Here is a 13,521-nt window from a genome sequence, read left to right as displayed (position 1 = left end):
TCCCTTAGGGTTTTGCTCTAGCTACACTGATGGACTGGAAGAATCCCAGGGCAGAGGTTTCTGTGAAAACCATTGGTCACTGGGGTTCCTAAGCAGAGGCACGAACACGTCCATGAACAAACATTCCTCAAACAGCCCTTGATGTGTGTAATGGGTTGAATGTATCCCCCAAGATTTTGTGTCCACCTAGAACCTCAAAATGTGAGGAAATAGGATGTCTGTAGGTATAATTAGCTAGGAATCTCGTAAATAAAATGATCGTGGATTTAGGGTGATCCCTAAATCCAATGACTGGCGCCTTTATAAGAGAAAAGAATGAGATTTGGATGCAGACAGAAGGTCATGTGAAGACACAGGCAGAGATTGAAGTTAGGCTGCCACAAGACCAGGAATGCCAGGAGCCACCACAAGCTAGAAAAGGCAAGGAAGGATTTTCTCCTAGAGCCCTTGGAACGAGTGTTACCCTAGTGACAGTTTGATTTTGAATTCTGGCCTCCTGACCTGGGAGAGAAAACAATTTTATTGTTTTAAGCAATCCAGTTTGTGGTACCTTATTACAGCGACCCAAGAAATCGACCAACGGTAGGGACCAGGATAAAAGGGAACCTGCCCTGGACTTTCAGAAGGTAGTATAAGCCAGACAAGTTACCTCAAGTCCAAATTTAAATACCAGCTTTGTTAAAGACACATTTATTTTTATGTTAGGTTGGGAGCAGAGCAAATCTGAGAAAACCAAGTTTTCCTTTGGAACACAGTATATGCCACAGACAGCTGGGGTTGGAATAGGCTTCCATTTCTACTTGGTCAATGAGTCAGAGAGCAGTAAAAACAGCCAGTCCTAAGTCCAACTTCACAGCATCATTTACTTAAAGAAGAAAGAAAAGGAAGCAGATGGTGTTTATACTTCAGACTAAAATGTCACAGTGGCATATGGTATTTCTGCCTGACTCTATTAAGTACATTTCCTAATACAAGACTAAAATCTGAATCTATTACCAAAAGAGAGAAATCTATACCCTTTAAAACAAAACAAATTAGAAATAGAACAAGATGAAGGAAGGGGGACTGCTCACCTGTTCTGCCTTTAATGTGAGTTCAATAAAAATCTGCTGTAATTTTTCATTAACAAAATTGATACAAAACTGTTCAAAGCCATTTTTCTGGGGAAAAAAAAGGAAAATGTTACTTTCATGTAATTGTTTCTGCAAAATCATTTTAAAGTCGTTTGTTGAGTGATTTAGTGAAAAGGCTTAACAGAAATGTTGGTGGCATCAGTAGAAAGCAGCGTAGTTTATATTTAGGAGAAACTAATTCGGTAAAAGTACATGAAGAACTCAGAGGCAAAAATGAGCCATGATGGTTTTTCTTCCATGGCCTAGAATTATTTCTTTCAAGCCAGGTAAAAAGTATCTCCCTTCGTAGTCTCCAACTACTCAAACTGGTCTTACCTGAAATATTTCAAAGCCATAGATGTCTAGGACACCAATGTTGTATTCCTCGTGGTCCTTCTCCATCGCTTTGTTGATGGACTAGAAGAAAGTAACCAGCATGGTAAGTAATTCCTTTTACATTCATATTAAAAATGGGCATGCATGGGGGGAAGGGAAGCAGCTACTCCCGGTTACTAGAAATAGAGGATGACAAAGAGACAGGTGAATTGCCCCTTAAAAAAAGGTCTCAGTGCAATGTCAAGTACTTTGGGAAACCACCAGAATCCAATAAAAACTAGTCTGGTAGGGAAAAAAAAGTTTGCTTAATGATGAAAAGCACTCATTTCTGGCAGAGCTACTTTGTCTCAAGAAGTCTTAAGATTTAGAAGAAAATATCATCTTGGGTGATTGAAGTCAAACCTATTTCACAAAAAGAACCAATATTGCAAGATTTGTAAATATTATTTCCATTGACCCCATTCAGTACAGACATACTTCAGAGATACTGCAGGTTTGCCTCCAGACCACTGCAATAAAGCAAATGTCACAAAAAAGTGAGTCACAGCATATCTCTGGGTTTCCCAGTGCATATAAAAGTTATGTTTACACTATACTGCAGTCTATTAAGTGTGCAATAGCATTACATCTAAAAAAAAGTACATACTTTCATCAAAAAGTACTTTATTGCTAAAAAATGCTATCTTCTGAGCCTTTAGCAAGTCACAGTAGTAACATCAAAGATCACAGAACACCATCACAAATATAATAACGAAAAAATTTGAAATATCGCGAGAGTTACCAAAACGTGACACAGAGACACGAAATGTTGTAGGAAAAACGGTACCGGCAGACTTGTTCAACAGAGTTGCCACAAACCTTCAATTGGTAAAAAAAACACAGTATCTGCAAAGTGCAATAAAATGAGGGATGCCCTGTAGTCAATTAATGATCACCTAACATAATACGGCAGGAATGTCAAGAAGACAGTCTCTATTCTCAGAGGCAACTATGGATAGTAATACCATAAATTAGTATTAAAGGGAAGGTAATAAAAGCAGCTTACACATATTCAACAATCACCTGTGCCAGGCTTCGCTAAGGGCTTCTCAAGTGCTGTTTCATTTAATTCTCACTACAATTCTCTTGACAACAGTGACAACATCATAAAGCATAAGATCACACTGGACAAGAGGAAGGGTCTGGAATTAAATTTAAGTAGTATGAGGACTATATCTGTGTTCTTGACCACTGTGAGGAGAGACGTGTAATCAATGGAACAGACAATGACAGGAGGGTAGGTGGAGGTGAGAGGGGGTTGGTGAGGACTGCAGGGGAGGGAGGAAAATTCCTGGGGGTGGTGAACAACCGGATGAATTTTTAAGTACCAGAGGTGTTTTCCAGGTGAAGAAAAGGACACTCATCTTTTATGAGTCAATGGGTAATGATACACAGCACTTAGCCCAGTGCCTGGCAAACAGTCAGGGCTTAGTAAATGTCAGCTCCAATTAGTATCGCTTATCTACCTCATCATACCACACAAAAAATCAAGGGAAGACAGAAAGGAAATAAGGTGGGAAGGCCAGCACCGGAAGGTGCACTGAACAGAGACAAGAGATGTGGGTTCTAACCCCAGTTCGGCACTACCCTCTTGCTGAATGGCCTTGGGCGAAACCACCAACACTCAGGGCTAAGATTCCCTTCTCAGTAAAAATGAGGGGCCTGGACAAGGTAAAAGAATGACTAATGTTTCGTTATGACCCTGACCTTCCCAAGCAATCTTACCCTTAAAATAACCACAAGTAGTACACAGAATAACTACCCTATCCTGCCCCGACTTACTCAACCCTAAACACACCCACCATACTTTAAGCCTTATAGATGTTGCTGCCTGGACTCAAACACAGACTTTTTGGATCTAATGGCCAGGCTGCTGTCCCTTGACTAGGGTCCCCCTGGGGTCCTTTCTGGCTTGAATATGTAAAAGGCAGAGGAATGAAATAGCTGGAGCACTGCCGAATTACCTGGGCTCAATTCCTAGTTTATCACTTAATAGTGGTGTGCCCTTGGGGAAGTTCCTTAACCTCTCTGTGCCTGTTAGCTTATCCGTAAGATAGAGAGAATAATACCTACGTCACAGGGTTGTTGTAAAAATTAAGTTATTTTTTTCTAAACTACTTAGAACAGGATCTGCCACATACTAAGTGCTATATAAGTGCTTGCTATTATTATTCCACCATTTAGAAGCTACAGTGATTAACAGACTGCCACTGGCAGTTCCACACTGCTGAGAGACTAATTTTCACAATCTATAAGTGGTACACATATATAAATATGTATTTATATGAATATGTATAGATAATATTTATACGGTCATGCCATCATTTAAAAAATATATGGCAGTTTAAAAAATATATCCAAAAAGTCTCTGATACTCTTCCCCCCCAAAAGTGGAACCTAATTCCCCTCTCCTTAACTGTGGACTGTACTTAGTGACTTGCTTCTAATGAACAGAAGATGGCACAGTGGCAATATCTGAGGACATTAAAAGCTTCGTGGCTTCTTCCTTGCTCTCTCTTAGACTATTCACTCTGGGGGAACCAACTGTCATGTCGGGAGGATACTCAAGCAGCCCAGAAAAGAGGCTCATGTAGCAAGGAACTGAGGCGTCTTGCCCACAGCCATATGAGTGCACCATCTTGCAACCAGGTTCTCCACCCTTAGTCAAGCCTTGTAGTTTTTTCTTTTTTTGGCTGCATTGGGTCTGCGTTGCTGTGTACGGGCTTTCTCTAGTTGCGGCGAGCAGAAGCTACTCTTCACCGCGGTGTGCGGGCTTCTCATTGTGGTGGCTTCTCTTCTCTAGAGCACGGGTTCTAGGCAAGTGGGCTTCAGTAGTGGCTTGCGGGCTCTAGAGCGCAGGCTCAGTAGTTGTGGCGCATGGGCTTAGTGGCTCCGTGGCATATGGGATCTTCCTGGACCAGGAATCAAACCCGTGTCCCCTGTATTGGCAGGCGGACTCTCAACCACTGCGCCACCAGGGAAGTCCAGGCCTTGTAGTTCTAATCAGCATCTTGACTGCACTCTCATCCTTGAATCAGAACCACCAAACTAAGTCACTTCCAAATACCTGACCCACAGAAACTATGAAAGAATACATGCTTACTGTTTTAAGCCACTAAGTTTGGGGTGAATTTGTAACATAGCAGTAGATGACAAGTACAACATTCTAAACCTTTAGACTCAAGGATTCATGACCATGGGTCTCCTCTTTTTCTGGCCTGTAGTCCTGGCTTTACTAAATATTTTGTCCACAAGAGGCTGTTACCATATTAGAGTCTTGCTGGACAATGCTAGAAGTAAAAGTGGAAAAGTAAAAAATGATCCCAGGGTGAGGATAAAAAGTGGAGGAGCAAAGTAACGGTTATAAGGAATGAGACAAAACACGGAAACAAAGCTCTGAGAAGTTTCACTCTTTACGTGATGCTAAAACACTTGCTAAGGTTTCACTCTTTACGTGATGCTAAAATACTTGCTAAAGTTTCACTCTTTACGTGATGCTAAAATACGTGAAGCATCAACAATGCCGAGCTGTGTTTACTTACATCTACCAAGAAATCAAAGACCCTGGAGTGCAGGGCCTTGGCGAGCGCGTCCCTGGTGTAACACGCCTGCTCCACGTTGAGGGTCACGTGGATTGACTCCGACTTGCCTCCCCACTTGCTGTCCATCTGCCGGCTCGTTAGCTTTTCTTTCAACCGCTCCTGGTTGATCCCCAGGAGATAGGCAGGAAAAGCCAAAACTATACAAAACAAAACAAAACATGACTGTCTTTCAGAATCTTAACAAGTCATCTCATAAATACATGGAGACACGCGTGTGTGTGCACATAGAGAAGACATCGTCGTTGGCCCCCAAGAACTTTCACTTAATGAAGACTGCTTATCAGCATTCCCACACACATCCATCCACTTTGTTTTTCCCAATTGTTCTATGACATGAGTCAATTCCTATGATGACTGAGACTTCCAATAATACAAATCAGGATCCAAGAAGGGTAGCAAACCAATCCCCCCTATTGAGATCACTGCCACATGCCTAAAATGGACATCTTTCCAAGCTTGCAGCAAGACAGCCCGGAAGGAACTAAATCAAGAAACATTTCCTTGGCTCCGTAAAATTGTTTTGCTTCCTTTTTGGTGCAGTGTTTTCATAGCATCATCATTCCCAAACAGCTTGAAGCACCTGACACCATCAAGCTCAGAAAGATAGCAAATCACATGGTTATTGAGTGCTCACCATGTGCAGGGTTACTAAAGAGAGAAGACAGGATATAAAGTATTTAAGAAATCTTAAAGACAATCTAGATGAGGCAAAGGTAGTTTACCAAATAAAGAAGCCTACAGAAAGCTGAGTATGTGGCACAGACAGACAATAAAGTCCTGGAGGAATTTAGAACAGGAAGATATTACTGTTTGCCGGGGTGGTCAAGGAAGATGTGGGATTTGGGGGGTGGCGGCTCAAAGGATGAACAGGACTTGTACAGATGCAGAGGAAGAAAGAAGAGGGAGACAGGGGAGTGGAATGTGCAAAGGCAAGGAGGCAAGAATGTGGGAGACACAGCTGAGGTGTGTAGCACTAGCTGGAGATGAAAGTCAAGGGAGGTGATTAAAAGATTAGGATGGGGCTTCCCTGGTGGCGCAATGGTTGAGAGTCCGCCTGCCGATGCAGGGAACACGGGTTCGTGTCCCGGTCCGGGAGGATCCCACATGCCGCGGAGCGGCTGGGCCCGTGAGCCATGGCCGCTGAGCCTGCACGTCTGGAGCCTGTGCTCCGCAACGGGAGAGGCCACAACAGTGAGAGGCCCGCGTACCGCAAAAAAAAAAAAAAAAAAAGATTAGGATGAATTCCAATGGTGGAGGGCCTGAATGGTAGGGGATATTTGGGTAGGAGTCAAAGGAGGCCTGGATGACTTCTAGAGAGGGGTGTTACCTCATTTCCCTGGGGTGGTGTACAGAGTGATGGAGGGGATCGGTGGTATTCATATCTCAGAACACCCATCCAATCCTAAGGACATGTAGTTGGCATAGTTTGCGGTCAGTTCGAATTGAAAAGGTGAGGTTCTCATGGGTCAGCAAATTGTTTCAGGTCAAGAAACTCACCAAGAGGGGGGCTAGTGATATAAACAGATTTTTCTTGACTTTTGGTCAAAATACTCTAATGTGAATAAATGACAAGAATGACATTCCTGCACATGAAAGAATGCTCAGATTTTTTTCCCAGTATGAATGGAAGATGTTCATGGACACAAATCAAAATTTTGAACTTGGATATGAGTTTTCTTTTTCTGCATAAAGCTGTACCAAAATTCTCTGATAAAGGGATTTTATTTATTAAAGACCTTAGGATAATGCTCAAAAATCATAAGGCTCCCAATAAAGGATAATCTGTTTGAATTTCACAGGTGGTGTTTGAATGTAACAGGCTGACATTTCTCAGTATATACCTTCCAATGAGATTAAGTCAGTGAATGCATTCTGAAAAAGTGTAATGCCAGAACAAGGTATTTATTAACTATAGGACTCTTCCACAGAAACACTATGACAAGTAGAGGGCTTCCTTTTTCAAAGGGCCTGTGAACAAAATTAAATGTACTCATTTGCCAATGGCCATTGTTTTCAGTTTAGTTTTACTGTTGACACATATGTTTAGGAATCTGGATGTGTCCTCTAACGAAAGAAAATCACCTTGCACAGAACGAGGACAGAAGACGCCCATAAATCACACTGGACATACGCAGCTCTGCAGCGAAACTCAAGAGACATTGATCAAAGTGTCTGACATCGAGGAGGCCTTCATTAAGGGGAAACTATAATGTTGGTTATTATCACTCTCACCAGGCAGATAGCATGTAGATTAAATACGGGCTTCTCCCAAGCCCCCAATCATGCTAAAGTAGGCATATGGTTAAAACGGTTGGTAGAAAAGTTTATGCTATTACCTTTATGACCACAGCTAAAGAAATAAAGCAATACAGACTAAGTTCTTGGGTCCTTGAGACAAAACAGACAGGGCTAACAAGGAAACATGATATTCCTTCCATGCCTCCTACCTCTTCTGTAGAAAAGAAGACGGCACAAGTGAAGGATCACAGGCACTTGAAAAACAAGGCATGGAGTTTGGCCAAGAATCAGAGCCACAGGCTTAGGGAAACAGCTAAGAAGTCTAGAGAGGAAATCTAGTACCTGCTTTCCAAAAAATCCACGCCATGTCTTTCAGGTACTAGCTTTTATGTCCTCTTGTCTTCTTCAGTGACTGCCCTGGTGCTGAAATTATAGGGCTACTCATATTGACTTCCTTCGGGCTGTGAATTTCCACAAGGGTGTGTGCTAGGGTGGCTGGATAGGAGCGGCAGTATGGAAGGTCGGAGGCTGGGGGAGTGGCGTCAGGAGGAGGGCAAGGAGAAGGCACTGATTAATTAAAAATGCTGATGTAACTCTGGTAGAGTTAAAGAGTTAAGCAGAACATAAAAGAACCTGCTAGAAAGTAATGTTTTAGCACATTTTGATAATGAGGATAGATTTCTATTACTGCACTCAAGTGTAAAGCAAAGTTGGATTTAATTTTTCCATTTAAGTATAGGGACGTATAGGGAAGATAGAGAAACCGAAAAGATGTAGCAAAGCAAAAGTCCCTGTTACAAATATAAAAGAAACGGCAAGGGGCTTCCCTGGTGGCGCAGTGGTTGAGAGTCCGCCTGCCGATGCAGGGGACACGGGTTCGTGCCCCGGTCCGGGAAGATCCCACATGCCGCAGAGCAGCTGGGCCCGTGAGCCATGGCTGCTGAGCCTGCACGTCCAGAGCCTGTGCTCCGCAACGGGAGAGGCCACAACAGTGAGAGGCCCGCGCACAGCAAAGAAAAAAAAAAAAAAGAAACAGCAAGGTAAATGTGGTGTATCAGTCTTGGGTGCTGAGGTTCTGTGCTTTCTAACCCGTTAATAACGGGTCAATTTATTTATAGCACTGTCAATTTATTCCCGTGGTTATTTAAGTAGTATTTTTATTTCCTTCAACAAAGTTCTTAGGTTAATTTGTATTTGATATCTTGCTTCAGTAGGCCAGCTGTGATGGGAGTCTTAGCAATTTTTTCTACCATACAAGAGCTAAGGAAAGTCTGCTTTCTTCCTTTATAAAAACATAGGCTAGCCCTTCCCTCTATAAATCTATTCCGTATATAAACTCGAATGAGAAAGACGACACAAACCAGGTTATTCATTTTAAGTAATTAGAAGCGCAAAAGATGTGAAACCATCTTTATGTCAATCGACAGATGATTGGTTCAATACATTGCAGTATAGCCCAGCAACAGAATGCTAATGCAGCTATAAGAAGGATGACGCTTCTTAATGAATTGACACAGAATAAGCTCCAAGATATAATTTGAAGTGAAAAAGCAACTGTAGAACGTGTTATACGCTCCCATTAACATACAAGAGTGGGGAAAAAAGAACAGACACGAGTAGTTTCTCAGGAACACAATATTCCCTTGAAAGGGGTACAAGAGATTGGAAACAGTGTTTCTCTCGGGGGAGGGAACTAAGTCGACTAGCAAAGGGGTAGATGTGATAACTCTGATCGTGTACCCGCCGAACCATGTTAAGGTATTACCAACTGAAAGAAAACAAAATGATTGGGAGGAGGACACTTTTCTTTGTTAGACCTCTTTGGCTTCAAGCATAGTCTTTTCTGATCTCCATCCCTGCACCACTTCCTATCAGGGGATTTCATAGTCAGTTGCCAATCCTGGGCTTTACCCAGTTGGCTGAGGAGGCTACTTCCTCTGGACACTCATGTGCAACGAACCACTTCGTGGCTCAAGTACCCAGGGAAATGCTTGCTGTGTCAGAGTCATGACATTTTTCTCCAGCCTACAGAGGCAGTAAAGGATTGCACGAAGCAAGAAGGCAAGAGAAGTCCAGTCTACGTCCACAGAAAACTACCAAGAAATTGGAGAGATCCATGTTGAAAGGCAAGTGTTCATCACCCTCCTGGACACATACATGCATTTGTTAAATGGGAAGGATAAAGTACATGAAGTCTAGAAACACAGTTATTATTATTATTAGGTTGTGTTTCTAGATCCTATGGACACCCTGTGTATTTATTGTTTTCCACCCCACTCCCTTCCCTGGTAAACATAATTCACGTTTCTCTTTATCAGACAGACATCAAAAGTTGGCAGAACTTCCCTCTTTTTTCACCAAGGAAAACAAAAATATAAAAAAGAACCTTATTTGGAATGGAAAGAGCCTTACTGCACTGTCAGCAATGAGTAGGATACTATTTATTACCAGGCATCTAAATTTACCATCTTTGAAGAATGCTGAGAAAGGAAGAAACGTCTCCCTGGGTGGTTAAAGGATGTGTGGGTTCTGAGAGCAGCCTGGAAAGCCAACTGATGCCTACGAGGCTAAAGTCACATGCCACGGCGGCTGTGGCACAGCGGAGCACACAGAACGAGTAACGTGCCTCTTTTGCACCTCATTTCTTCTCAAAGAGTAAAAGTGATCATGCAGGTCGTCAGGCTCTGACTGCTACAGAGAGGACATTAAAAGCCGTCACCAGCAATACCAACACAACAGTCAGCGTCCATTTTTTTTTTTCCTGTTTTCAGAAGCCCGGTCTAATGCAACCCATGGGGCAACTTATAAACATGAGCTTTCCTTATTTATATATAGCCTGTGACGCTCTTTAGAACCTTTAGGTGAATATCAACCCTAAAGATCAGCTACAGAAAAGATTTATAGTAGGAGACAAATCTTACTAATCTTCATTAAAGTATCACTTTATTTTTAAACCTATACGTGAAGTTCTGCCAGACTTCCCCAAAGTTAATCATAAACTGAAACAATCTCATTAATGGTCCATAGTGTGAGTGTACAGAAGAGGCACAGACTCCCGTGAGGCCGTTAAGCTCTGCCACAGCAGGACACCTAAGGGTTCTCAGCCTCTCTCACCAAAAACCCCAAAGCAAAGGAAAGTGGTGTGTAACTTCTGATCGGAACTAAACAACTGCGTCCCCTCATTTGGCAACTGGGTGCCCACACCACTCACACTCTTCACTCTCCACGGCCGCGTAGTTGCCAACTTCCTTGAAGCTGATGTTTCCCAGGTGGAGAATTCCCGCCACTATCTGCAGCACCAGCGTCTGTTCCTCCGCGAAGATCCCAATCACGTTCATCGCGTGCTGGAAAAGAAGAGAGAAGCGATCCAGACAAGTGGGTCCCCAGCTCTAGAAGCACATCAGAAAGACGCCAAACTGCGTGTGCAGTTACACTTGGCTTAGTCTGCGATGGCAGCAGGAAGTCCCTGACATTTTCACTGACCAACGCCCCCTCACACATTCAAGTCTCAACATGGTGCTGGAAAGGCAGTTCCGTCTTTACACAGAGAACGTGTAATCCTCCAGGAATAAGGGCGAGAGAGCTCTGGAGGAAACACACTCAGATGGAGCGGCAGCTGCACGGTCAACAAGTCTGTTTTCGTCCCTTAGTTTTCTCCTTGTTGCCACTCCTCTCCCTCCAAGGGCACCAGTGCCCCTTTTCCAGCCACTCTCAATACTCATAGATCTTCCTCTTCACTGGCAGGGCTGAGAATAAATTGTACTTGCAAAAGGATCGTGATGAAAAAATCTCCAGGAAGATCAAATAAAAGCATCATTAGAAAAGCCTTGTTTCTGAGGTCCATTAAATTCAATAAAAGGAGCTGAGATGCCTGAGTCTTAGATACCAATATCCTAAGAGAACTGTACTATAGGACCAACGCAGGCCTGTCTGCATTTTTTTCTCCCAGCTCCTCTGAGACCATGTGGCCCCTTGATGCCATCTTCCTCCCTGGCACCCAGGACACACGAGCACAAAGGTCAGCTTCCCCTCAACTGTACCTCCAACTGCCAGTTCTCCCACTTGGTTCTGGATCTGGGCTGAGGGATGAGGCAGGCTGGTACCCGACTCAAAGGGCAGTGGTGATGCAGTTCTTTGAGGCTAAATGGGTCAACAGCCCACCTTCAGAAAGTTCTAGATTGACTTAGTAAGTCGTTTCCCCAAGGATGTGAACCCTCAATAATCTACCTGGATTTATACCTTGTACCATAAAACACATAAATTGTGAAGAGAATGGCGTAGAGGCTCTCCTTCTGACCTATAAATACAGAGGGGAAGAGAAAGCGGGTGGAGAAGAGACTGAAGGTGTTCTAAGATTTCTAAACCTGATTAAGATCATAAGAGCAGTTTTTGCTTTGCCTTTGTAAGGAAACAGTTCAACAACTGTATAAGCTGTTGGCAAACAGGTATGGTAAATGCATTACCCACAACAGTTTTTATCTGTTAATCAGAGCACCTGCAGCAGGTAATGATGAATTTTTTTTTTTTTACCCATTTAAAATCATTAAGTAGTCCTCCAGCAACTGGGCACATGGCTCTTTAAGGGTGTTTACAAGTGTGTTTCAGAAAATAGAGTGCTTCCAGCAGCATGAGGTGGGAATATCGGGCTGTTCTTTGCTTTGCTGACCTCCCCTGCCCTTTCTGCCATAGGCAATGCCCCGTCTGAAGAGCTGCCCCGCGCCAGCACTTACCAGAGTTTCCTGAAACTCCTTCCTGTCGTCAATGCCATCCACCGTGAAGGACCCCGAGAGGCTCAGGTAGTAATAATAATCCATGGTGGTGATGCCCAGGCCGTGCTTCTGCTCTGCGGAGGCGCCCTCGATGAGCTGGAGCAAGAGAAAGTGGCGTGTGCGTGGAGTGGCCCAGAAAGCAACCGAAGGTACCGCACGGTTCCTGTCACCACCAGCCCCGGAGCCCAGGCGATGAGACTTTCTACCCCTGCTTCCCAAACGGATGGGTGGTCCGGTCGCAAAAATGTGGAGGGGCTTCAGCATATCTGCTCTCTGTGTAGTAGCCCCAAATCATCTTTGCAAATTCTAATTCTTAACTCTGATTAGACCTGCAAGAGCTGAGAATTTTCCCTTGTCCGATAACGGGAACTGCACGGTCACACTGGTGAGATCCCTTGGAAAAGTGGAAAGCAAGCCAGATTACAATGACTTTGTTCCTGCTCAACTTGCACATGGCTTTTTAAAGTGCAGCTGGACCCTCCCTGCTTCTCACGGCAGGGCGCATATTCAAGAACAGCCTCAGGTCCCCCATGCTGGTGTCCTGTCCCTTGGCTTTCTGTTCTATCTCTGGTATTTGCCTTAGCTGTGAGCAAGACCCTTTTAGGTGTGCTGGAAAATGTTCAACTACCCATTCTTGAGCTGGGGGTGGGGACTAGAGTTGTAGTTTGCTGACTTTCATGGTGTGAATCCTCCTATCATGACCAAACTACCAACAAATGTCCCTGAAGGGAGAGATGCGAACAGCCCATGCAAGCCAGTGCCAGCCACCACTGGCTCCCAGGTGGCAGGAGTTAGCCCCCATCCACTCTCCTCCATCCTGGTCAAGTTCCTCATGTCATCCCGGCTCCACACCCTTAAAATAGGGAACCTCATCTCCATGACCGAGAAGCTCTAGGTCATTTGACGACACCAGGTTCCCTGAGTTTTTTCCCCTAAATCCTCAAAATCTTTTTGTACCACTCTCTTCCTTTCTTCCTTCTGGCTGTATTTTTCCTTTTTTGGGGGGTGGGGGTGGGGGTGGGCGGGGTGTCTAAGGAAGAACTTCCCCCACCTCTTTCTCAGTCTCCTCCCCATAGTATGTAGCTCCCTGAATCTTCAAACACCCCTTTCTTTAATTCTCTGCCATCTACAAACACATGCTGCGCTTTGCCTCCTCTAGAAGCTTTTCCTTGCCCCTCTCCCTGAGATCCTTCAAGCTACAGAACCTACCTCCTCATCTGGCTTCCTTCTTGCCATCGCCATTCTGATGAAATAACCCTCATGGCTACTTTCCAGTGGCTGAGGCCACCAGGCCTTTCTTGATTCCCAGGCCCTTGCCCCATCCTTCCCCGCAAAGCTCTGAACATGGGATCCGGGCCCACACTCCCCTCCACCGAGCTCCCTCTGGCTTTGGTGACACTGCACGATCTTGGCTTTCATCCTCTG

The 13,521-nt window shown here is 44.1% G+C and overlaps 1 protein-coding gene across 1 annotated transcript in view; it reads right to left on the bottom strand.

The window, feature by feature from the left end:
• Positions 1–13,521, bottom strand: part of MYO1E (myosin IE) — a 204,753-nt gene that overhangs the window by 60,709 nt on the left and 130,523 nt on the right. The window contains exons 8-12 of the mRNA XM_030878851.3: positions 12,058–12,192; positions 10,539–10,671; positions 5,030–5,226; positions 1,449–1,529; positions 1,074–1,160 (exon numbers count right to left, since the gene is read on the bottom strand). Coding sequence (XP_030734711.1) covers positions 1,074–1,160; positions 1,449–1,529; positions 5,030–5,226; positions 10,539–10,671; positions 12,058–12,192 — 633 coding nt within the window. The remainder of the gene's footprint in view (positions 1–1,073; positions 1,161–1,448; positions 1,530–5,029; positions 5,227–10,538; positions 10,672–12,057; positions 12,193–13,521) is intronic.

The sequence above is a fragment of the Globicephala melas genome, chromosome 2 (assembly GCF_963455315.2).
Source record: "Globicephala melas chromosome 2, mGloMel1.2, whole genome shotgun sequence".
Classification (NCBI taxonomy): Eukaryota; Metazoa; Chordata; class Mammalia; order Artiodactyla; family Delphinidae; genus Globicephala; species Globicephala melas.
Note: the sequence above shows the minus strand (reverse complement) of the source record. Positions and strands in the feature narration are given on the sequence as shown.